Source organism: Prionailurus viverrinus, chromosome X, assembly GCF_022837055.1.
Source record: "Prionailurus viverrinus isolate Anna chromosome X, UM_Priviv_1.0, whole genome shotgun sequence".
Classification (NCBI taxonomy): Eukaryota; Metazoa; Chordata; class Mammalia; order Carnivora; family Felidae; genus Prionailurus; species Prionailurus viverrinus.
The window spans coordinates 28,416,762-28,441,881 of NC_062579.1; the positions used below are offsets into that span (position 1 = coordinate 28,416,762).

General features: G+C 36.6%; 1 protein-coding gene across 1 annotated transcript in view; it reads left to right on the forward strand.

The window, feature by feature from the left end:
* CFAP47 (cilia and flagella associated protein 47) overlaps positions 1 to 25,120 on the forward strand; it is a 566,656-nt gene that overhangs the window by 186,752 nt on the left and 354,784 nt on the right. The window contains exons 27-30 of the mRNA XM_047844880.1: positions 1,682 to 1,782; positions 6,045 to 6,170; positions 7,339 to 7,570; positions 18,947 to 19,168. Coding sequence (XP_047700836.1) covers positions 1,682 to 1,782; positions 6,045 to 6,170; positions 7,339 to 7,570; positions 18,947 to 19,168 — 681 coding nt within the window. The remainder of the gene's footprint in view (positions 1 to 1,681; positions 1,783 to 6,044; positions 6,171 to 7,338; positions 7,571 to 18,946; positions 19,169 to 25,120) is intronic.

The window sequence follows — 25,120 nt, forward strand, 5'->3', positions numbered from 1 at the left end:
GCACAAAGAAATTACATCCTAGGGGAAAAGGACAGAAGGGCAGAGCACCACAGCATTTGCTGGAATCGTGTTTTTTTTGTTTGTTTTTTTCCTTGTTTTCCTGTAATCACTGTTAAAGCAGAAAACATTTTTGGTTCTAAGATAACAATGATGATGGTATCTGTGGGTAAACTGTGTTATCTAATCTGAGAAATGTTAATTAAACAGAGTTGGACAGTTAATGGAATTTTGATTGATCACTACATTTAGCACAAATACACCATATATAGAAGTAATGATTCATGCTATCGAGGAATTCTCAATTTCATTTTAAAAAGGACATCATACAGAAAAAACAATTGCATAGAGAAATACAATTTAATCTGGAATAGGGCTATCTGATACATGTGTTTAGGATGATGGAATAGAATGATTAGGGTTGGTCAAACAAGACAGTGCTCAATATGTATATTTTGCACAATATTTTAATGCACATCAGTTGTAAAGAGAAAAACATAATGCTTTATGGGAAAATATGCAGAACTAAGGTGAAAATCAATTCATTTACATATAACATATGTTTATTTGAATGTCTCTGACAGCTCATTATATTGCTACAAACTTCTTTATAGTCTCATCCTATCCTATATTTTACTTGTATCAACTTGGATTATAACACCAGATTTTGTTGTTTCACCTTGGCCAGTGACCGTAAACTGTGTAGAAGGGCCAATACAATACATGGCAGACTCAAGAGTAAAATCATCTTGATAAATGTTATAATGCACAAGTGAAACCAATAATCCATGTTTATAGTGGTATGGATAAAACATAGTACTTCTATTAAAAGATCAGTTGTACAAGGACAGAGTTGTCACATAAATTGGACAAGCCCAATATAACCTAGGAGTTTTGTAGTTCTTATTAATTTCACAATGCTTTTATAAAATAGGATAATAGTATGCAGTTTATGGAAGGGAGTAGTACTCTACTAGTTGAATAACTTTTGTAGTATTGCTTTCAGTTCTCAGATATATTTAAAGGACAAACACAAAAGACCATTTGAAGAAGTTAGATGGTATGTGCAATTTTTGGAGACCTTGTAGTTGAAAGAAACCTTGAATGTTATAAATGTTTTCAATGTGAAGAAGAGAAAGCCTAGAGAAGATACAGTGATCATTTTTAAGTATTTGAAGGAACATAATGGGGATCAGATTGTAGATTTTGTTCTCTGTTGCCCTGAAACGGAATGTCTGAAGTTACCGCTCTCTAGATACGAAATGGGTTGTCTCTGAGTCATGGGTCTTCCTATGGTAATGTCTCCCTAGTAGTGTCATCTGAAGCCAGATGCCATTTGTCAGGGATTCTTTACAAGAAGAAGGTGATTAAATTAAGTCTGAGGCTCCTTCAGTCCTAAAATTTTCTGAATCCATTTATGAACCTGCATAATTATAAGCTGTGTTCTAGAGCACACTTGACAGTGAAATTTACCATCTCTCTTAAAAGCTTTAAAAGTAAATATTCTTACACCATTAAAATACATATGGTAGGTGGTTAAGAAAAACAAAGTAGGTGAAAAGAAAAACGATAAATAATTCATGTCTTGATCATTTAAGGCATACAGCATACGTAAAAAATATTTCATTGTGTTCACTGCATCTCAAAAATTTATTTTATTGAAATGCAATGTTTTCACTTTTAGGTTTTTGCTTCCAGTTACTGGAACAGCAGAAAACTGTCTTCTTACTATTTACCCGTATATGGCAACTCATCTTGATAAACAAACAATTATTTTAAAGGAAGGTAAGTTAGATATGACTGTCGTCTCCTACTCTCACTGTATATGCTCTTGTCATCCAAGCCAACACCTGAAGATAAAGTGACCTTAAAATTAACTGATGTTTATTAATCGCCTACCATTTCCAAGAGCTGTGTTTAGCACTGAAAGTATAATATGGCAGTGTCTCTTAATTGCGAAAGTTGAAAATCTAGTCAAAGACTCATAAATAAATAAATACAAAGAAGATTGAATTAAGAGTATTGTACATGAGCTAGTTGGAGTGTTGGAGATGTGGGTGTGGTGCAGAGGGTAATGCTGACATATGGGGTCTGGGATGACTTTATAGGAAAGGTGACATCTGGGTAGAGCTTGACAAATGATCTTGAACAGGGTAATCTGGGCAAAGGGCAATATAACAAAAGCATGGGGGTCTTACTGGCGACACGAGGCAAGCAATAAAGGGGCCACTGCACCCTTTATTCTGTAATAGTGGGAACCTTCTGTGATTTCTGAGTATCAGTGATTTGGAAAGGGAACAGTGGGGATGTGAGCTGAATTAAAATTGGAGAGTGAGGGGCGCCTGGGTGGCGCAGTCGGTTAAGCGTCCGACTTCAGCCAGGTCACGATCTCGCGGCCCGTGAGTTCGAGCCCCGCGTCAGGCTCTGGGCTGATGGCTCAGAGCCTGGAGCCTGTTTCCGATTCTGTGTCTCCCTCTCTCTCTGCCCCTCCCCCGTTCATGCTCTGTCTCTCTCTGTCCCAAAAATAAATAAACGTTGAAAAAAAAATTAAAAAAATAAAAAATAAATAAATTAAATAAATAAATAAATAAATAAATAAATAAATAAAATTGGAGAGTGATCAGTAGGCCAGCTGGGAGTTGCGGCAGAGGAAATGGTGAGAGACTAAGAACAATATGTGCAATGTAAGACATGGAGGAGAATGATGGAGTCAGTCTCAGACGAGGAGAAAGGATGAAGTATGGGAAAAACGTGTCATCTGTGTATAGTGTCAAGGCCTTGTTTCAGTGCTCTATTGGATATCTTTTCTATGTTTGTAACCGGTTTTCCCCTGTTCTCCACTTCTCCAAATGTGCCCCACTCCTTTGGAAACTCTTTAGTACTGTTCTGTCTCAGTCTCAGGGCATGACCTTTTCTGGAACTTTTCAGAAACAATAGAGACCATCAGGCAGGAACACTCTGAACTTCCAAAGCATGCAACTGACCCATCATCTTTCCTGTCACAAACCTGAGAGAGGCCAGACTCTCTTGCCTTAGGCCATTCCTTTATCTGAATCCCTTCATCCTCAGACCTTACTTAATCAGCTAATCTTGCTTACTCTTACCCTTCAAATTATGCCTCCCTCTTAGCTGCTTTGGGGGCCAGTGCAGGATGACAGCTGGAGGAAACAGGAGCTATATCTTCTCAGTGGACAGGCTTGTTCCCAAAGAGGAAAAAGGGTGAATCTAGGCCATGCATTCCTGATTTATTCCTTGCAAATTTACCAGTCAGATAAACCACTCAATTTCTCACACAGAGGGAGAACAATAGCAAAGGAAACTGAATAATTAGAATACCATAGCTTCCTTTAACAGGAAGGACATGTCAGGGGTGAGGCAGAGCATTCTTCCACTTTACTGCTGTTACTTCCCTGCTGAGCAATAGTTTACACTGTTGACCCCCGGCCCCAACCCCTCTTCAAACTCTTTCTGGACTTCCACATACCATACTTCCCTGAGATTCTTCTCACCTTGCGGACTGTTCCTTCCAAGCACATATATATTACAAATTTTATACACAGTCTCAAAATTTAAAAGATTTCTGACCAATCATGGTGTTATATTTTTATATTCTTCTAATATACTTGAAGGGTAGGGGAGATTTCAGATAATATAACAGAAAGAGCAGTGGATGAAGTATCATAGAACGTGGGTGGAAATTCTATTTTGTGTTCTGATCTCACCATTTGCCTTATGCTTTTATTGTTAATTCTCGAATCCTCAAACATCTGTTATTTAGCAAAATACGCGTGGTAGGAGAGTAATAGGATACTAATAATATCTATTTCAAAAGGCTTTTGTGAGGACTCAATAGAGTAAATAGCTATAAATTATTGTTACTATTATCATTTCATTATTTTACGATTATAAATATTATTATAATTGCTTTAACACTCATAGTTTCATAATATCCTCCAAAAAAATAATGAGGAGTTACTGTATAAAATATTGCTATTTCTTTAAAAGAAAAAAGGGAATAGAATCTTAGTGTTTGATTAAGTATGAAATCTGTGGATTAAAAATAATGCATCCATTTCAGTAAATATTACTATAGAAAAATGTGATTTTTAAATGTTCTAAAATATCTTTAGAAATAAGTATAGTCATAATTTGTATTATATATTTAATGCTTCCTAGGCATAGGGTACTCTGCTAACTACCTTATATTTGTTGTTTCATTTAGTTCCCCCAACGACTGAGTTGATACTCTTATTAATTTCACTTAACGGATTAAGAAACTGAGTCATAAAGAGTTTGAACAGTTTGCCCCAGGGAATTTTAACCAAATTTGTAAGGCCTCGGAGCCTACACACTTAGCTACGGTGCCCTAGAGTATGATATGTTCAATAAAGGTGAAATCTTAAAACATATTAAGTAAATCAAAAATTAAAGCAGTATGATTTGTTTCTTATAGCTAATATGCTAAATAAAAACTGTTATATGAATCATTGACTTTAGTTGAAGGGTACAGATGTGGGTATGTACCCCACTATGAACTTTTTATCATTTGATAGTAAGTTGAAAAGACATTGCCTAATGCATCCACAATGAATCATTCTGTCATTGGATTTTCTTTTTTTTTTTTTTAATTTTTTTTTTCAACATTTATTTATTTTTGGGACAGAGAGAGACAGAGCATGAACGGGGGAGGGGCAGAGAGAGAGGGTGACACAGAATCGGAAACAGGCTCCAGGCTCTGAGCCATCAGCCCAGAGCCTGATGCGGGGCTCGAACTCACGGGCCGCGAGATCGTGACCTGGCTGAAGTCGGACACTTAACCGACTGCGCCACCCAGGCGCCCCTGTCATTGGATTTTCTAAGGCTCATTTTAATGAAGTCTTTAGTAGTGTAATGTTGCAGAGATATACACACCTACTCGATAACGATTCTCTGTCAAAATCTGATTGGATTTTTATTGAAGGAATGGAAGAAACTTCGTATATACCAGCTTACTTATCTATGTTATTGCCTATAAAGTAACCCTCACAACAAATTCATGAGCTCAGAACGTTTCATTTTGTGTATAAAAACATGTTTCAGAGATCTTGTAGAACATACCATGGTTTAATAGCTCAGGAGTTGTAGTGCCAAGATTTCAAATTAGAAATTTCTAACTGCAAAGGCCATGTTTTTCTGACAGGATTACATTATGCATATATGTATACAAATATACATAGGTATATACATATGTGAATAGATAGATAAGTAGATAGGGAATCTGGTCTTTTCACATCTATTGCCTTTTCTTAGCATTCCCTTTGGCTGGGTTCATATTACCATGTTGGCAAATTCTAGTGTATAGACAGCAACTGTAGCTGGAATAGAGATTGAAAGCTGTGCAAAATAGTGTCAGCTCATAACGAAGCAGTGATTTCATTTCAGAAAATTGAGAAGAAATTACTTCTGTTAGTGATGTTCTTCTTAATATTCACTTTTGAGCACCATATTTAATAATTCCAAAAATTTCACTGTAGAAACATTTTAAATGGTTTACACATCTTTGTTTATCCTAAAGGTGAGCATTGTTCATTTCCTAAAAACTTTGATATGCCATAATAATTGCCTTGTTAAATAAAATTAATTCAACTCAGAAAACCATATCAGCCTTTATTGTGTTTTTTCTTGACATCTTATTTTAAGTATAATGGACATTTAGACTTAAAAAAAAAAACTTTTTAGAGGCACCTGGGTGATTCAGTGGGTTAACCGTTCGACTTTGGCTCAGGTCATGATCAGGTTCATGAGTTTGAGCCCCACAATGGGCTCTGTGCTGTCAGCACAGAGCCTGCTTCAGATCCTCTGTCCCCCTCTCTTTCACTGCCCCTCCCCTGCTCATGTGTACTCTGTCAAAAATTAATAAAAACATTAAAAAAATTTATTCTATGTATATATTCATATTTATTATATAATATATATTTTATGTATAATTATGAAATTCAGGTTCAGTAATTTGATAGTCATTTCACAAATGCTTGTTGACCTACTATGTTCTAATGTGTCATTTGTAGATAAGAGTGACATTTCTGTGAAGAGTGGAGAAAATGTGTTGCTTCCCTACCAAGAAGATGGTTTACTCTCTTCTACTTTGACTAAACGTAATGATGCTGAGCCTGCAAAGAAAAAATTATTTGTTGGTATGTGGCAAATAAATAATGTACTCAGCCAACCAAGTTCATAACATGATCTATTTAATATTATTGAGTTGAAAACTTAGGCTTTATGAGGTAAGAAGAAATCCATGAAGAAAACCATGCATTTTTCATTAATTGCAAGTGGGTCATATGCTCTGGAAGCTGTCTGCAATGATCTGGAGCAGAAATTCTCTGATGTTTTTTGTTCACAGTGTACTTCCTATCTCAGTACTTTCCCCCTAGGTCAGAAGATGTGCCAAGCAGTTCCGTTTATTAAATAGTTCGGTTGAAAAACCAAAGAGTAGTAATTCACGTGATCACCAGCATATGTTGTAGTGATATTTAACTAAAATGTTAAATATCCTGTAGAGTCCCTGTGAATCTGCTGTGACATCCCCAGTACTCTCTGTATAGTTAGGGAACTTCCAAACTAGCGGTTTGTCTGTTATTTGTTGAGCTGGATCTAGTATTACCTGTCTTAGAAACAGATGAGCACAGAGAAATAGATAAATATGCAAATTTGGTATTATATTTGTAATGAACTATTCAAATATTATTTTCTCTAGAATGAGTAATATTGAAAATGTTCCTGTTTACTGAATGGACCAAACCCAATTAAATATTGTGAGGTTTTTAAATGAGTGTGTGCTTGTGCCATTACATAGATATTTTGGAAAAAAAAAAAGTAAAATCATTTTATATTGAAAATTTCTATAACTTGAGATGTTTTGTTTTATTGAAGTACTTCTCTTGGATATATAGTCATTTTGAATATGAAACCAATATTTTGTTTCTATGAGTTTTTCAGCTAAGGTTTAATTCTAGTAAGTAGAACTGAAGAATTGTCGAAATAGTTTACATATGTAATTCAAAATGAAATGTTTCATTTTGGGGAATGTTTTCACCATTATGACAAGAAGAAAGTTTAATGATTTTCTTTGTTGAAACTCATCTATTTTTAAAGTATTTCTTTTAGGTCTTTGCAAACAAAGCTATTTTTGTATTTTTAAGATATAATCAATTGACTCAGAATTTCTTTGAGAGCATTGAATAATTTGTAGAATGAGCTTTATTTGTCTACATGCAAATAGCAATAGCTGACAAGATATTTTACTCTCTGGTGATGTAACTCTTTTTTGTTTGTTTTTTTACAAACAAATGTGAATTTTAGGAATCGAAATAATACCTGAAAGATTGAACTCGGGCAAAAGTAAAACCTCAAAGGAAAACAAAGATAAATCTATGAAAAAGGAGGAGAAAAATGAGCACTTCTTTTCTCTTGAAGAAGGAACAAAGGCATATGACTTCTTTGAAAAGGTTGTACACGCTGCTCAGACCTGGTTCAGTCTCTTTGGCTGGCCTGAAGGACCCCATTCTCTTTCTATTCCAGAAACTATAAGAAGGTAACAGTTATGTGTTTCTCTAAATCCTTTGCTTTGTATCATATAATAAAATGTAATATATTCTTTGAGGTTGTTTTAAGTGAAACACAATGTTAAATTATTTTGCTCTACACTCATAAATTATGAGGACGCTATTCAGAAAAGCAAAAGAGTGCAAATATAGATTCTTTAGTATTCGTGTGATTTTTTAATTTCTTCTAAACATCTTATGATTTGAGGTCAGTACTGACAATCTCTTAACCTCAGTTTCCTCCAATGTCAAATGAGAAGGGGTAAACTATGGGTAGGAAAAGCCCTTGTAAATTTTAAAAAGTTTGGAAATTCCCCATGTATATATAGCTAAGGAAATACCAGCTCTCGATCTAGAGTATAGCCTGGTAGACGGTACATTTACATTAGTCTTTTATGTGCTTTTTAGGACTCAGCATGTCTAAAGTAGATAAACTGCCTTGGTTTATATCAAATCATTTAGTTCTGTTATTAATTTAAACTGGAATTTAGGCACCACCCTTGTTGCAACTTTGCTGCTGTGGTGGTTCTCTGTAACTAGAAGGGCCATAGTAGAATTTTTGCCTCTATAGTTAGGAGCGAGGTAGGTTATGCTAAATCTCTAGTTTTCCTATAAGTTATCTTTTTCAGTTTTTTAAATGAATGGGACAATATCAGCTTCATAGAATGAGTTAGTAATATTTCATCTTTACCTGTGCTGGGGGAAAATTAATACAGCAGATATACTGAAAATGTACAGGCTTGATCATACAATCATCTGACTCCAGGGAATTTTTTAGAAAAGTTATTCTGTTAATAACTTTTTCAGTTTTCTCCTTTGGTGTTTGTTCTGAAAATGGTACCTATTTTGAGTAAATTTTAATGATGTATTTTCATTTTAGGGGAAATCATTGATTAGACATTTCCAACTCATTATTTGACAATAGTGACTGTTAGTATTATTGTTTTTATGTTCATAGTCTCTTGCTCATTTATAATTTTTATTTAATTTTAAAAAACTTTATTTATTTTTTTTGAGAGAGACAAAGAGAGCACGAGCGGGGGAGGGGCAGAGAGCGAGAGGGAGACACAGAATCCAAAGCAGGCTCCAGGCTCTGAGCTGTCAGCACAGAGCCCTACACAGGACTCAAACTCATGAGCTGTGAGATCATGACCTCATGACCTGAGCTGAAGTCAAACGTTTAACTGGCTAAGCCCCATCATTTAATTTTTATTTATTTAACTTTTATGTCTCACGTGGTGAATACTTGAAATAATTTATCCATTTCTGTGTTTTCTAAATTATTTAATGCTGATTTTTTCTTTACAATTTACTTCTTTAAACTTGAATTGTATGTTTAATTATTTTCAGATCTATAAATTTATCTCATTATTCCTTGTTGGGTGCATCCCAGAATTTTTGCTATTAAACATTCTCATCTTTGTTGTTTTTTTTTAATTTTTTTTATCATTTATTTATTTTTTCAGAGACAGAGACAGAACGTGAGCAGGGGAGGGGCAGAGAGAGAGGAAGTCAGAGATTCTGAAGCAGGCTCCAGGCTCTGAGCTGTCAGCACAGAGCCTGACATTGAGCTTCAACTCACAAACTGCAAGATCATGACCTGAGCTGAAGTCAGATGCTTAACTGACTGAGCTACCCATGCGCCCTCATTTTCATTTTTTTTTAATAGAGTGTATTATTTTAATTTTAATTTTCTATTTTCTATATACTTTTATTGTAATGATTGCTAAATTGTTGTATAATGTGTTTTTGGATTTCTGTGGTCTTGAATACTTGCCCACTCACATTAACTTTGGGGCATTTACTTATGTTATTTTGTTCTATATTTTCGTAATGTAAATGGTGCTGAAATTCAATACATCTGGGGCACCTAGGTGGCTCAGTCAGTTAAGCTTCCAACTTTGGCTCAGGTCATGATCTCACCGCTTGTGAGTTCAAGCCCTGTGTCAGGCTCTGTGCTGACAGCTCAGAGACTGGTACCTGCTTCAGATTCTGTGTCTCAGTCTCTCTGACCCTCCCCAACTTGTGTGCGTGGGCGCATGCTCTCTTTCTCTCAAAAATAAATAAACATTAAAAAAAAAAGATCCAATGTATGTTTTAAGTGGTAGCAGATATTTCTGGATGTTACATAGGAAGGATTTCAGAGTTGTGATCACTGCATCAAATAATAAAAGCTTTTAAAAATCTATTTTAGTTTTGGATGATTTTCTAGTAAGTTTTCTATTTTATATCCCTAGTCATGAGTTACATTGCTGGTCTGGTTGTTCCCTGATGGATTTGAGTATCTTGCTATTTTGATAAGTGGGAAACAGCTCATGTCATTGGGTACTGCTTGGGGGAAGACAGTTCTAGAGAATATGGGGACCTTTCTAGCCCTGAAAAAAAAGCTGCTCCAAACCAAATGTTGCCCATCTTTGAACACCCCACCTCAATGTTTCCTACATCACCCCATCATCTGGAATCACTCAGTTTTTCTGATGAGAAGTCCGATGTCATATTTTGTGAGTACCATGTTCATTCTCTCACAATTATTTTATGGTTCCCATTTCTCTGCTAATGTATTCTGCAGTTTATGAAATAAAATCCGAGTGTGGGAATATTTTATATCATTCAATCTACTTGGTATTCTTTAGGCCCTTTCACTTAGAATACTCGTCTTTTGACTATTCTTCCATGCCTCCTATTTCCTGTCCTCTGTTTTGTCTATTTTTCTCTGTTGTCTCTCTCAATCTCATTTTAGAATGATGGAGGACCTGCGTGACTGATCCTTTATACCACTTTCAGTTATGTCCTGCGATATAACTGGACATATTTCTCTGTCTTTGCTTTCTTAAGTTTGTAGATCACTTTCACTTGCTCTTCCAGTCTTCTATAAAAATTTTTTAGTTGGTTTTTATAGTTTTGTTTTCCAGGAACTCTGTTCTTTATTCCTTCCTCCCTCCCTTTTTCCCTTCTTTCCTCTTTAACTTTAATAATAGCATCCTTTTTTGTGTTTTATGGATGCATGCCTTCTCAAATATCTTTTCCACATATAGCATTTGAATTAATCATCACGATTTCTGTACCAGAGGTCACTTCCTCCTTCTGTATCTGCCAGCTGTAATCTTGGTGTCTCTCTTAAGTTCCTTTAGGAAAAATGGCGTCCTTTCCCCATGTAGCCTACTGCTGTGCAGTCCATCATTTTAACTTATTCCTCAGTATAATTCTTTATTTTATAGATATTCTTCAGGTTGGTATACTAATGGTTCTTTCCCCAATTTGAGTGTTTTTAAAGGTCTCCAGTCTTTCTGACATTTCAGAAACATTTTGAGAGGGAGAGAAGATGAGCACATATGTTCATTTTATTATCCTGAACAGAAAGTTGCTCTTTCTCGTAGTTTGTTGAAGTTTTACTCTTCTGTTTATCCGAGCTTAATGACCTATCATTTCTGTTATTGCTTTCATTATTGTGGTCTAATAATCCATCTACTGAACTTGCTTTGAAATATGTTTCCTACCTTATTCCTGTAAAAATGATTTTGTGGGGCGCCTGGGTGGCTCAGTCGGTTAAGCGTCCCACTTCAGCTCAGGTCATGATTTCACAGTCCATGAGTTCGAGCCCCACGTCAGGCTCTGTGCTGACAACTCTGAGACTGGGGCCTGTTTCAGATTCTGTGTTTCCCTCTCTCTCTGCCCCCTCCCCGACTCATACTCTCTCTCTCTCTCTCTCTCTCAAAAATAAAGATTAAAAAAAAATTTTAAATAATTTTGTGATGGTATTTTGTTAATGATAATGGTTCATATGTATTAGACTCTTAACTATGAAAAAGGTATAATTATATGTGCTTTGTGAGTATTCTTTACAATGAATGACCTGTGAGGTAGGTACTATAGTTATCCCCATTTTACCGATGAGGAACTGGAGGCAGAGAGAGAATAAGCAACTTTCTCAGTCACTCACCTGATAAATAGCAGAGCCAGGATTTGAACCCCACCATTCTACCCCCCCCCACCAAGTGCCAGTACTTTTAAGCATCATTCCACTTTTCAGTTATTACAGGATCACATTAAGATTTAGAAAACTTTATGGGGTGCCTGGGTGGCTCAGTTGTTTAAGTGCCTGACTCAGCTTGATCTCAGCTCAGGTCTTGATCTCAGGGTTGTAGGTTCAAACCCTGTGTTGGACTCCACACTGGGTGTGAACCCAAATCAATCAATTAAATAAATAAATAAATAAATAGGATTTAGGAAACTTTAATACTTGAAAGACGTGAGCTCCACTTTTGTCTTTAGCTTTAGGCTGAAAACTATATGTACCTATGGTTAGGTATATTAGTTCAAGAAGATTAAGAATACAGTAGTCTAGAACTGAGGAGAGTTATGTAACCCTAATGTGTACAGGCCACATCTAGGATTTCAGACCAAATGAAGCTCAAATTCCTGGGCAAGCCATGAATTTTACTGAAGTCAGCCATGTTAGCAGGGAAACTGAATTGCCTGGCCTTATATGCACTAACCCCCGACTGGAGGGTCATCTACTACAGGATATAAAACCTGGAAGACTAGAATTCATTGTGAATTATAGTGTGGGTATCAAAAATTTTTTGTTTTCCTTTTAACATTATTGAACATATTTTGACATATTTATGCATCACCTTTCTTGAACCTGAAGATATGGGTTGTCAGAAATGCTGCTTTATTGATGTATTATCTCAGGTAATTTCACTCTTTACAAACACCAATTTGCAGCAGACAGGCAATATGGACCATTTCATTTGTTGATTTGGGAGATATTCAGGTGGAATAGCAGAAACCAATTATTTGAAGAGATTACCTTTATTGATTAGCAGTCTGTTTTCAGTTCTTCAAGGCCCTTAGATATTATTTATTTTCAGCCCTTTCCCAAATCACCAAAAGATGAATATGGCTATTGGAAACTATAAGAGAGCACAATTTATGTTCCAGAAGTCATCAGAGGAAATGTACTAAATATCATAGTCCCCTAACTTTAACTTGGATGACTTGTGGGAGTTCACATTTTTTCCAGACACTGCTTGGGAAGGTCTCTATGCAACTGACCACAGAAACATTTAAATCATATTGGAAATTCCAGTGCATCTGGGAGAAGTGATTGCAGTACATCTCAGTGCTAGTCTGCACTTCCATTCCAACATGTATCACCTTCCAGTTGCCACACACTAAGAGCACATCTGGGAATGCCTCTCAGGAAGCCTGGGGGAATGGGTTCAAAGGGGAAATTGTTTCAAAGCTACATTCCATTGCAGAAGTTCTCATTTAGTGTAAATGTATAGAATCTCACAGGAAATCAAATGAATCATTGAAATGTTCTACCATTCATAATAAGAGCATGCCAAATAAAATATTTTTCTTTTTTTTTTTTTAAATTTTTTTTTTTTAACGTTTATTTATTTTTGAGACAGAGAGAGACAGAGCATGAACGGGAGAGGGGCAGAGAGAGGGAGACACAGAATCGGAAGCAGGCTCCAGGCTCTGAGCCATCAGCCCAGAGCCCGACGCGGGGCTCGAACTCACGGACCGCAAGATCGTGACCTGGCTGAAGTCGGACGCTTAACCGACTGTGCCACCCAGGCGCCCCTAAAATATTTTTCATTGCCTCTGAGTCCTTATTTGTAAAAAGGAGGTAATGATAATACCTACCTTATTGGGTTGTTGTGACATTTAAAAGAGGAAATACCTTTATTAAAACAGAGGTTGGGACCTAGTAAGTATTCAGTAAATGTTAGCTGTTAATATTAAATTAAATTAGGATTATGATAGTAGTGTTAAATATTTCTGACTTCGTGTATTGTATTCACCAACTCTTCTATTTGGTGGTGGAAAGTAAATTCAAATCCCATCTTTTCCAAGCACTTATACAAATGATATTTCATTAATAATATTTCTCCTTCCCTTGCACAGGATTTTTTGACAGCTTGATGCAGGAACTTCTGATGTTTACTAAAAAGCGTGAGTGTGTGTGTGTGTGTGTGTGTGTGTGTGTGTGTATGGTATGCTTTTGTCTTTGCCACTTTGAGCTGCTGGCAAGATCACTGATAAATTTAATAATATAAACATAAAGTTTCACCTCTATTTCTGGGCAGCCTGCCTATTCTTTCTGCCAATCATGTCCAAAAAAGTCACAAAAACGTGTCTTTAGACTGAGAGTGTTAGAATGAAACCAGTTAAATAACTGATTAGACTTGGCTTCCCTGAGTCCTTTTCACTTCTTCACATTACTCTAAGAATGAGGGATCATTTTACAATTTTTTTCCAGTTAGTTTCCTTCTTTAACCATTTTACTACTTGTTTGTTGGCAATAGTGGTAATTGGCAGGTGGTTTCTTTACATGAAAAGATAGATCACGACACAGGTACACCGAGCCTTTGGCTTGTGCATATTTTCTTTAAAAAAAATTTTTTTTAATGATTATTTATTTTTGACAGAGAGAAAGAGCATAAGCAGGGGAGGGGCAGAGAGAGAGGGAACACAGAATCCAAAGCAGGCACCAGGCTCTGAGTTGTCCACACAGAGCCTGACGTGGGGCTGGAACCCACAAACAATGAGATCATGACCTGAGCTGAAGTCGGACGCTCAACTGACTGATCCACCCAGGCGCCCCTGCTTGTGCATATTTTCAATTTCCAAAGTAGGGGCACTCTCAGAATTGAAACAGAAACTTAAAATCATTTACCATCTTATTATGTAAACGAGAAGACAAGGAATATGGTTAACAATTAATTATCGAGGTTTTAATTGATACAAAGTTTACATATGTGGGATATGCATACATATAGATATTAAAGAAAATACTCTCGTTTATGCATCATAATTTGTGCTCCCAATGGACAATTCAGTTATTGATGAGCAACATCACCTTTTCCTCTAACAAACCTGAGGGCAGCATTTTTGTAGCTAATTTTGGTCAATCTTCATGTGCTAGAGGAAATTTGAAGACCCAAGCTGTTTCCTCGTGATGCTTTAAATCATGAAATAAAACACACATAGAGAAAGGTGCACAAACCAAGTACAACCCCTCAATTTACTCCTAGAGCAAGCCCCTGTGCACCTATCAATTTGACAGCACCCCAGAAGCCTCTTATGAACCTCACAATCTACCAAATCTCTATAACTGTAAGAAAATTACTAGCTTGACTTTTATGGTCAATCATTTCCTTGCCTTTTTATTTATTTTTTTTTTCAGTTTTATCATCCAAGCATAAATTGGTAAACTCCAGAGTTTAAGTTCTCTGTTTGAATTTTCATAATTTTTGTCACTATTTAACATGGACAGAATTACAACTATGTGACCATGTGTATAGCTGCCACTTAGACAAGGAACTAGTCCATTGCTCACATCCCTGAGTCCCTGCCACCTCCACTTCCCTTCCACCTCCCAGAGTAGTAACAATTATCCTGAATTCTAAGACCAAATATTAGTTTTGTGTGTTGTTGAATTTTACATAGAAAGAATCATACAGTTTGCATTTTTTTGTAGCATTTGGATTTTTTTTTCTCTTAGTATTATGTTCATGTGATTCATTTTGGCATTTAGTAGTAGATTAGTAGTAATGTCGTACACTAGGCCATTGTCTGAATATTCTATAATTTCTCCATTCTGTTCATAGATATTTCACTGGCTTTTGGAGTTTTCTATTATGAATAATGCCACTATGGAAATTTTGATATATGTCTTTTGTTACATATTTCTGAAAGGCATATATATATAAGTGAAATTGCCAGATTGCAACATAGAAATATCACCTTTAAAAAATTTCCTTTGAAAAGCGGGGGATGGGGGGCAGTTCTCTGGGTGGCTCAGTCTGTTAAGTGTCTGACTCTTGGTTTTGGCTAGGGTCATGATCTCATGGTTCGTGAGTTCAAGCTCCGCATCAGGCTTTGTGCTGATGGCACAGAGCCTACTTATGTTTCTCTCTCTCTCTCTCTCTCTCTCTCCCTCCCTCCCTCCCTCCCTCCCTCCGTCCCTCTCTCTCTCCCTCTCTCTCTCTCTCTCTCTCTGCCCCTCCCCCTGCTCATGCTCTCTCTCTCTCTCTCTCTCTGTCTCTCTCTCTCTCTCAAAAAAAAAAATAAATAAATAAAAAAGGAATTTAGAAATATGATCACCTTTAGAAGATACTTCTAAGCAATTTTCCAGGATGGGTGTACCAATTTAAACTCCCACAGGTCAAATATGCAAGTTCCACTTGCTCTTTATCCTAAGAAATAGTTAATGTTGTGCGTCTTTTCAGTATCACCTCCTTCTAATGTATGTGGTTTGAATTAACATCTTACTGCTCTTGATATTAAGAAAATTTTCACATGTTCTTGGTTGTTTGAAAATGTTGTATCGTAAAGAGCCTGTTCTTTGTAGTTATCAGGGTTCATAGTGATTCTTTCGTCTGTGGTTTCATTTTTTGTCAATTTTGGAAAGTTGTCAATATCCTTTCAATTATGGGACTACCTCATTCTTTTGGGCCCCTCTGCTTTGCTCACTCTTCTGTATTTTTCATCCTTTTGTCCCTCTGTGTTGCAATATGGATGCTTTCCTATGGCCTATATTTCATTGCATCAATTTTCTCTTCACTTGATTTAGTCGGCTGTTAACTTCAGTCATTGCTTTCATAATTTTACTTACTGGATTTGTGTATAAATTTTCCATTTATTTATATATATATTTTTTATTTTTTTAATGTTTGTGTATTTTTGAAAGCGAGAGAGAGAGAGACAAAGCACAAGCAGGGGAAGGGCAGAGAGAGGGGGAGACACAGAATCTGAAGCTTTTGATGACAAAATTCTTTTTTTTTAAGTTTATTCAATTATTTTGAGAGAGAGAGAGAAGTGGGGAAGGAACAGATAGGGGGAGAGAGAGAATCCCAAGCAGGCTGCTCAGAGACTGATGTGGAGCTTGAACTCACAAATCACAAGATCGTGACCTGAGCCAAAATCAAGAGTCAGATGCTTAACCCATGGAGCCACCCACATACCCTGATGACAAAATTCTTAATCTTAATCATAGTACATATAATTGCTTTAAAATCTGTGTCTTGGGCACCTGGGTGACTCGGTTGAATGTACGGCTCAAGAAATGATCCCAGGGTCATAGGATAGAGTTCACGTTGGACTCCACACCGCATGTGGAGCCTGCTTAAGATTCTTTCTCTTACCCCTTTGCCCCTCTCCCCCACTCTCCCTCTCTCTCTCTTTCTAAAATTAAATAAATAAAAATAAGTAATATCTGTGTCTTAAAACTATAATCTGGGGGCACCTAGGTGGCTCATTTGGTTAAGCTTCTGACTCTTGGTTTCAGCTCAGGTCTGATCTCATGGTTCATGGGTTTGAGCTCCGTGTCTGGCTCTGCTCTGACAGTGTAGAACCTGCTTGGGATTCTCTCTCTCCCTCTCTCTCTACCCTTCCCTCACTTGCACTTGTGTGTGTGCATGCGTGAGTGTATGCTCTCTCTGTCTCAAATAAATAAATTTTTTAAAAAAAGCAAAGCTATAATCTGTGGGGCCCCTGTGTGTCTGTTTATATTATGTATTGTTTCTCTTTTTATTCAACTTGTTGCTTTTTCTCCTTCTTTAGTTATAGTCTGGTTATGTTTTATTTCTGTTTAGATCATTTATCTTTTTCATAATTTTTATAGCAATATTTTAGGTTGTTCATTTTTTTCCATGACATATTTGTTTGTTGGTAACTTCAGGATATACTAGCTCTATTAGATATATTACTTATGAGAGAGATGTCAAGTAACTTCCATAAAGCCACAGAGTAAGAGCCAGAGTGTGAGTAATGGCAGTTGTACCCTTACGTAAATCAATATACTTTCTCCTGTAATATACAATACAGACCTACTAGCTACCAAACTGGACAACTGCCATTCAAAATGGCCCCTTGAGCACTTTTTATTTCTCAGTCTAAGTTAGTAATACATTTTGATGGCTAGCCAACAGATAGTGTAGTATTAGATAATTAATAAACTATAGACAGCAAGAGTTGGTTGGATTTTTTTTACTCCATTTAAAAATTACCATGCATTATAATTCACTGAAGGAGGTATCAGGTAATAGAGATTGCACTGTCTTATATAAAGAACAGAGACATGTATAGGAACAATAGCTCTCTGGGATTATCTTTAAAATGTGAATCTCTACTTGTGAGGCCAATTTGCAGGATGTGTCCTTTTAATGATTAAAATTTAAATTGAAATATATGTGTAAATTTGTTTTTGTGTATACATGTGTGCTGATTGACATCTGTTTTGAAAACTATTATAGGGGGCGCCTGGGTGGCTCAGTCGGTTAAGCGTCCGACTTCGGCTCAGGTCATGATCTTGCGGTTCGTGAGTTCAAGCCCCGCGTCGGGCTCTGTGCTGATGGCTCAGAGCCTGGAGCCTGTTTCGGATTCTGTGTCTCCCTCTCTCTCTGCCCCTCCCCCGTTCATGCTCTGTCTCTCTCTGTCTCAAAAATAAATAAACGTTTAAAAAAAAAAAGTTTAAAAAAAAAAAAAAAAAAAAAGAAAACTATTATAGGCATTATTATCTTTAAAAAAATTTTTCTAATGTTTATTTTTGAAGGAGAGAGAGAGAAAGTGAGCGGGGAAGGGGCAGAGAGAGGGGGAGACACAGAATCTGAAGCAGGCTCCAGGCTCTGAGCTGTCAGCACACAGCCCATTGTGGGGCTCAACCTCATGAGCCATGAGATCATGACCTGAGCCAAAGTCAGGTGCTTAACCGACTGAGCTACCCAGGTGCCCTATTATCTTTAATTTAAATGGTATCAAATTTGAGTTCAGTGAGTTTGCATAACTTTGCAACCAGCTACTAGTTGCTGGGTCCAGGACTTAATCCCTATACTGTTTCTCCAAAGTACTTACATTTTCTAATCACAATCCAATCTTACAGACTTGACAATTGTAATGTTAGATAATAATGTGTGTTTAAAAGAAGATATGGAGGGGTGCCTGGGTGGCTCAGTTGGTTAAGTGTCCAACTTCAGCCCAGGTCATGATCTCGAGGTCTGTGAGTTCGAGCCCCGCGTCAGGCTCTTTGCTGACAGCTCAGAGCCTGGATCCTGCTTCTGATTTTGTGTCTCCCTCTCTTTCTACCCCTCCCCTACTCATGCTCTGTCTCTCTCTGTCTCAGAAATAAATAAACATTAAAAAAAAATTTAACAACAACAAAAAATAAAAGAAGATATGGAAACTTCTGGGGTTATCAAAACATCTAATTTTTACTAACAAATGGTAGCTGAATAAGATGAGCTTTATAATGCCTTATTGGATTGTAAATAGAATTTTATTTAGTTATTGAACATTTTTTTCATAATATAACATTATGAGATTTTTTAAATTTCAAAATTTTTTTCTCATAGGGAGGTGTATAAAATGCAATTTTACTCATCAGCCTCGCCATCCCAAAAATTTTCCAGACTGAATGACTTTTCCAAATATAATAAGACCATTTATGATGTGATACTACACTTGAGTGGAAAACTGCCACCTGGAATTCATTCAAGTCAGTCTTTACCTATGGATTATACTGAAAGGGTGATTCAACTTCATTTTCAACATTCTTCACTTCTTGACTTTCTCAAGTAAGAGCATGGATATGCTAATTTAAACATGTAATATTGGCTTGGATAGATACATAAGTAGATGGGTAGATTTTGGTATCATTTATCTTTTTATAAAATATTTACTAAGTTTCCTATATATATTATATATATAATATATACACACACACATATATATACACACATATATATATCTGTAAAAGTAATAAAAAATAAAATAATAGAAAAATAATAGAAAATAAATATTTCATGAGCTATGGGATTGATAGTCTAAGGCAATTATTCTCAAGCTTTATCATCCATCCAAATCATTATGATAGCATGTTAAGTGAGTTGCTGGCCCTTAACCCACAGAGTTTATGATGTGAATTTGCATTTATAATAGTTTTAAGTAATACTGATTCTTCTTGTCCATGACCTCACTTTGAGAATTCTCACATAGATAAATATATAAATCCATAGAACTAAAGAGGAATGAAACCAGTAAGTTTATTTCTCAGAATACTGTTCATATAAGCTCAAGTTACACTGTGAATTTTTAGTCTGCATTGGTAAGGTTTTTAGTACTAAAATAATCAGCAAGTGAAAATTTCCGTAAATGGTTGATAGAAAATATAGGAAAAATACTTGTCATTCCTCTACAGAGATTAAATGGTGAGTGAGCAAGAAATGGAAAAGCAATGTTTATTAAAAGTCTGAGGAGAGTGTTGGTGATTTATATTATTTTGTCTGCCTATATTTGCAGTATCCTTAACCACTGGAACATCCATAAGCAGTGTTACTGTTCCATCTAATCATGTTCCTGTACCACTAAAATAGCATTTATTACTTGTAATTATTTATGCAATAGGATTCATATATTTTGAAATATATTAGTTTTTAAATTGGTTCTTCTTTGTGTATGGAATCTGCTCCATAGTTAGCCAGAGATGTTCAGCTACCTTAGCGGGGGTGGGGATGGAGGGTAACAAGAGGCATCTCAAAGGAAAGATTTGGTGTTCAGGGTTTTTTTTTAAATTTCCAAATTAGAATTTTTGAGTCCCTGGCAACATTATGGTCTTCAAAGTTAGACATAGTACAGAGAGACAGGAAGGTGATGGCAGAGTAGGAGGACCCTAGGCTCTCCTCGTCCCACCAACACTAGATAACTATCAAATGATCCCCAATCCCCCAGAAACTGACCTGAAGACTGACAGAACTACACAGCTAAGGGGAGAAAAGAGGCCATATTGAAGAAGGTGGGAAGGGTGAAGAGGTGGTTTAGGGGAGAAATAGATCCTGGCTGCTACAGAGGGGAGGCAGCCGTGGTCACCGAGAAGGGTGAGAGCCAGAGGAGCACACAGGGAAACACACAAGGAGAATGTTTCCCCCTAACCATTGGTTTGGAAAACGAGAGGAACCAGAGGAGCTGAATTTCGGAGCTGAATTTCGGAGCTGAATTTCATGAGTTCTTGCCACCAATGGGCTTAAACCCTGGAATTTTAAAGATTAGCAGTCTTGGCTGTGATAGAGCTTGGAGGGCACTGTGCTGCTCTAGGAGAGAAGCTGGGCGAACAATCCAAGGGCATACAGTGTGGAAACAGCTGAAGAGTGGCTGGGACACACAGTGGGGCGATTATTTGCTCCACCTCCATCAGAATTGAAACCCTGCAAAACTCTGGTCAGGAGATGTGGTATGGGCTGGGGTTTGTGATGGTCTTCCGGGGGAGGGGTCTCCCAGGCTGGGACTGAGGCCAGCTTGACTGAGAATGGCAGTTCCACTAGAAGAATGTGGGGTGGGGCTAGTGTAAGCAAGTTAGACAGCCAGTGTCCTTGCTGTGCTGCTTCCCCAGGTGGCTGGCTCTGTGTTTATGCCGAGGGGCAGGAGGGAAATGGCAATGGCCAGGTCCTTTCTTCCTGGAGAGGTTGTCTTTGTGAATGTGGCCTGACAGGGACACACTCTGAGAAGAGCAAAGAAGTCACCTAAGGAAACTGAGCTAAGACCCAGCCTCCTGTTCTAGAGGCTGACTAATGACAGGGACGCCCCTGAAGACGCAGAAGGGGAGGAGATGGCTGGCTCTGAAGCCACGGTATGAATGACAAATATATGAGGACTGGGATGGGGCTAAGTCAGTTATGAGGGACTTCTTGGTCCTCAATGGGGCTAAGAGGCGCGAGATTTTTATCTCAGGCCTCAGTGGCAAATGCCCACCCACATGGCAGCTAAGCTCCAGACAGAGATAGGGAACATTGCCAAAGAGACTGAGGATCCAGAGAAGTAATCACAAACCTGCTTGTACAGATACAAAAGTCCCTCTCACCTACTTCATGTGAACCCAAATATAGGACTGATGCATGTTCTGAGAGGCCTTACACAATTTGGAGATCCTTCCTTAACAAAATATCAAATTAAAAATATAAAATTTAGATCTACAGATATATACATGGCTTTAGAAGAGACTCATGAAAGTGAGGAAACCTGAAATTGAAGCTTTATTTATTAGACAATATATCTGCCTCTTCCCAGGTGCCATCTTGTGCGGGAATCAAGAGGTCTGAAATTGATTGCTTATCCCAAAGCACAGGATTACTTGTAAAGAGACTGTTAAGTTTAGGAAAAACTAAGATATGTGAACATTCAAGTCTATGTTTTCTTCCTGTTTCTCTGTGCCCCATCTGGTTGAACGAATGAGAAAGATTATATCAGTTAAGGAAAACAGCATGGCTATGTATAACTTTGTAAATTATTTTCATACCACTGACTTATTTATGAGTCAGTGTACCCCCACTAATTTGCGTGCATGTTAAGGGTAGGAAGCACTTCTCATTTATCTGGCATCTCTGACACCCAGCATCCTTCATAACACAGAATGGAACCAATGTTCATTAAATATTTATTTATTAACATTGTCTTTCACAGACATTTGCTTTTTGAGCTTGTGTGGTAACAGGAAGAAAACTTTGAAATTGAGTCTCAGGGTAGTCATAGAAGAATGGAAAAAAAATTTGTGAGATATGAAAAATTAGGGATAAGAGAAGAAAACATAAAGTATTTGCATTCCAGAAGAGGAGGTGTAGCCAGTCAGAGAGGATCAAGTTGGGAAAATGTGGAGTCTGTACTATGAAAGTTATACATTGAACTTTATTTATAATACTAACCTATGAATTCTTTAACTAATTATTAAAGCACTTATTTCCTCATATCCGTATTTGCTCTGGCTACCATAACAGACTAGAAGGTTTATACAACAGAAATATATTTTCTTACAGTTCCAGAGACTAGAAGTGCAAGATCAAGGTGTTGGCAGATTGGGTTTCTTCTGAGGCCTCTTTGCTTGGTTGGAGACAGCTACCTCCTCTCACATGGTCTTCCCTTTGTGTACACACACCCCTGGTGTCTGTGTGTCCAAATTTCATCTTCATATAAGGACATCAGTCAGATTGGATTCGGACCCACCTAATGGCCTCATTTTATCTTAATCTAAAAGGCCTTAACTCCAAGTATAGTCCAATTTTGCAGTACCATGTTAGGGTTTCAACATATGACTTTTGGAGGGGACACAATTCAGCCCATAACAATGCCATATGTCTTGTAAAAACTATTTTGAAAACAGTTATTATAGTTTGTAATAAATTTATCACTCTATTTGAAACAATATGCTTAATTTTTTTTGTCATTTGTGCCTGTTATGGAGTTAATTGGGTCTCCCTCCAATTTATTTGTTAAAGCCATAACCCCCAGTGCAACTGTATTTGGAAACAGGACCTTTAAGAATGTAATTATGGTTGGGGCACCTGGATTGTTCAGTAGGTTGAGTGTCCGGCTCTTGAGTTCAGCCCAGGTCATGATCTCATGGTTCATGAGTTTGAGCCCCACATTGGACTCTGGGCTGACAGTGCAGAGTCTGCTTTGGATTCTCACTCTCTGTCCCTCCCCTACGTGTGAGGGAACCCTCTGTCTTTCTCTCTCAAAAATAAAATAAATATTAAAAAGAAAACAATGTAATTATGTTTAATGATATCATAAAGATGGGATGCTAAGCTGTCTGCAAGCCAGGAAGAAAGGGCTCACAACCAACCAAATTTTCTAACATTTTGTTCTTGGGCTTCTTGTCTCCAGAAATGTGGGAAAATAAATTTCTGCTGTTTAAACTACCCAGCCTGTGGTATTCTGTTATGACAGACTGAGCAGACTAACACAGTGCCTAGTGTTCTTTGATATGATTTCATTTATTTATAACCATTAATCGTTTTTATGATGTCATTAACTTTCACTGAAAAAATAAACTTTTTTTTATTATTTCCATAATATAAAACTAAAACAAGCAGAACAAAAACACTATGTACCTAGCATTGAAACTGCAATGTAGGTTATCATATAATCTAAAACTATTGTAACTGTTACTTTCCAATACCATTGATTTTTAAATAAATTTTTCATTCACCAAAGTAAATACGCTGAGAAAACCAACTCACTCTGCTTTATACATAAATGTAATTCCATTTGTTATTTCATTTCTTTTATCTTGAAAAACTTTATACCCTTCTTACTTATGCATGACCACTATGGTATCTTATTTAATGGAATGGCATCTAAGAATAAAAATATTTCAAAGCAGCAGTCTAAGAGTGGTTCTGGAAGAATGCACTGATATTGGGTACAAGAGCATGGCTTTTGAATTAGGTAGAGATAGGCTCAAATTCTAGCTCTTTCGTACTTCTGTGAATTTACACAAGTTAACCCATTTAAGCTTCAATTTCCATATCTGTAAAGTTGAAGATGATAATTCCCAAACTTAACTGGTTGATAAAACAATTAAAATATTAAATATGTATTACATGACACATAGTAGATTATGATGATGATTAATTTAAATGAAATAAGTTGTGATCTATGGGTTCCATATGCTAAAATATTTTCTTATGTTTCTTCAATATGGTAGCCATTAGTGACATGTGGAAAACTGACTCTTGTGATATCATTATCACTGAAATACAATATTTTAGTTTAGTTTATTTATTTTGAGAGAGAGGGAGAGTGGGGGAGAGAGAGCAGAAGAGGGGCAGAGAGAGAGGGAAAGGGAGAATCCCAAGCAGGCTCCGCACTGTCAGCATTGAGCATGATACAAGGCTCGATCCCACGAACCCTGAGATCATGACCTCAGCTGAAATCAAGAGTCAGACACTTAACCGACTGGGCCACCCAGGCGCCCCCAAATAGAATATTTTAAAAGTCTGTATCTCTATAAGAAAGAAAAGTTTTATTGACATAAAACGGCCAGAAAACCAATATTTATCAAGTGTGTCTTTATTAGATAAAATAGAAACTTTTAAAAAGTTTTTATAATTTTAAAATAGAAAGCACATGACTTTTGTTTTAATTTTGCTCTGTCCCACTCTTGGTCTTTGATGATTGATTTAAATAAAGTAAATGTTTTAATTCAATAAGGCAAACATTCTAATGACATTTTTATTTTAGAAAGTTAGTTGTGTTTATCTCTTTTCTTTTAGAAGGGGTTAATTATAATTATTTACAAAAAAAAAGTTGTACTTTAAAATCTATTGAAGTGTTACCTATGAACAGAAGAAAAAGGGTCAGACGCTTAAATAAATCTTTATTGTTTGTGCATTATAGAAATTAAACAGTTTTCTGATAACTTTAGTAAATTATATGGTACTCAAAATTGTCATCTTACTATTGTAGCGCTGATGTTGGTACAGCTCCCAGTAGTGTTGACACTAACATGGATGGTTTCTGTTTTGACATTTTATGATGTGAGGACACAAGTATGGAAGAATGATTTTGGAGTTAATGCCAAGCCATTCAAATTTATTGCTTTTTTATTAGCAAATACATGCTTATCAGGATATGTTGGCTATGATAAAATCCCTCAACATTTCAATGGTTAATAAAATTGGGTCATTAATCCAAGATACATGTATATGTTTCATCATGGAAATCAATATATTAAATTCAAAAAATCATCAATGTTA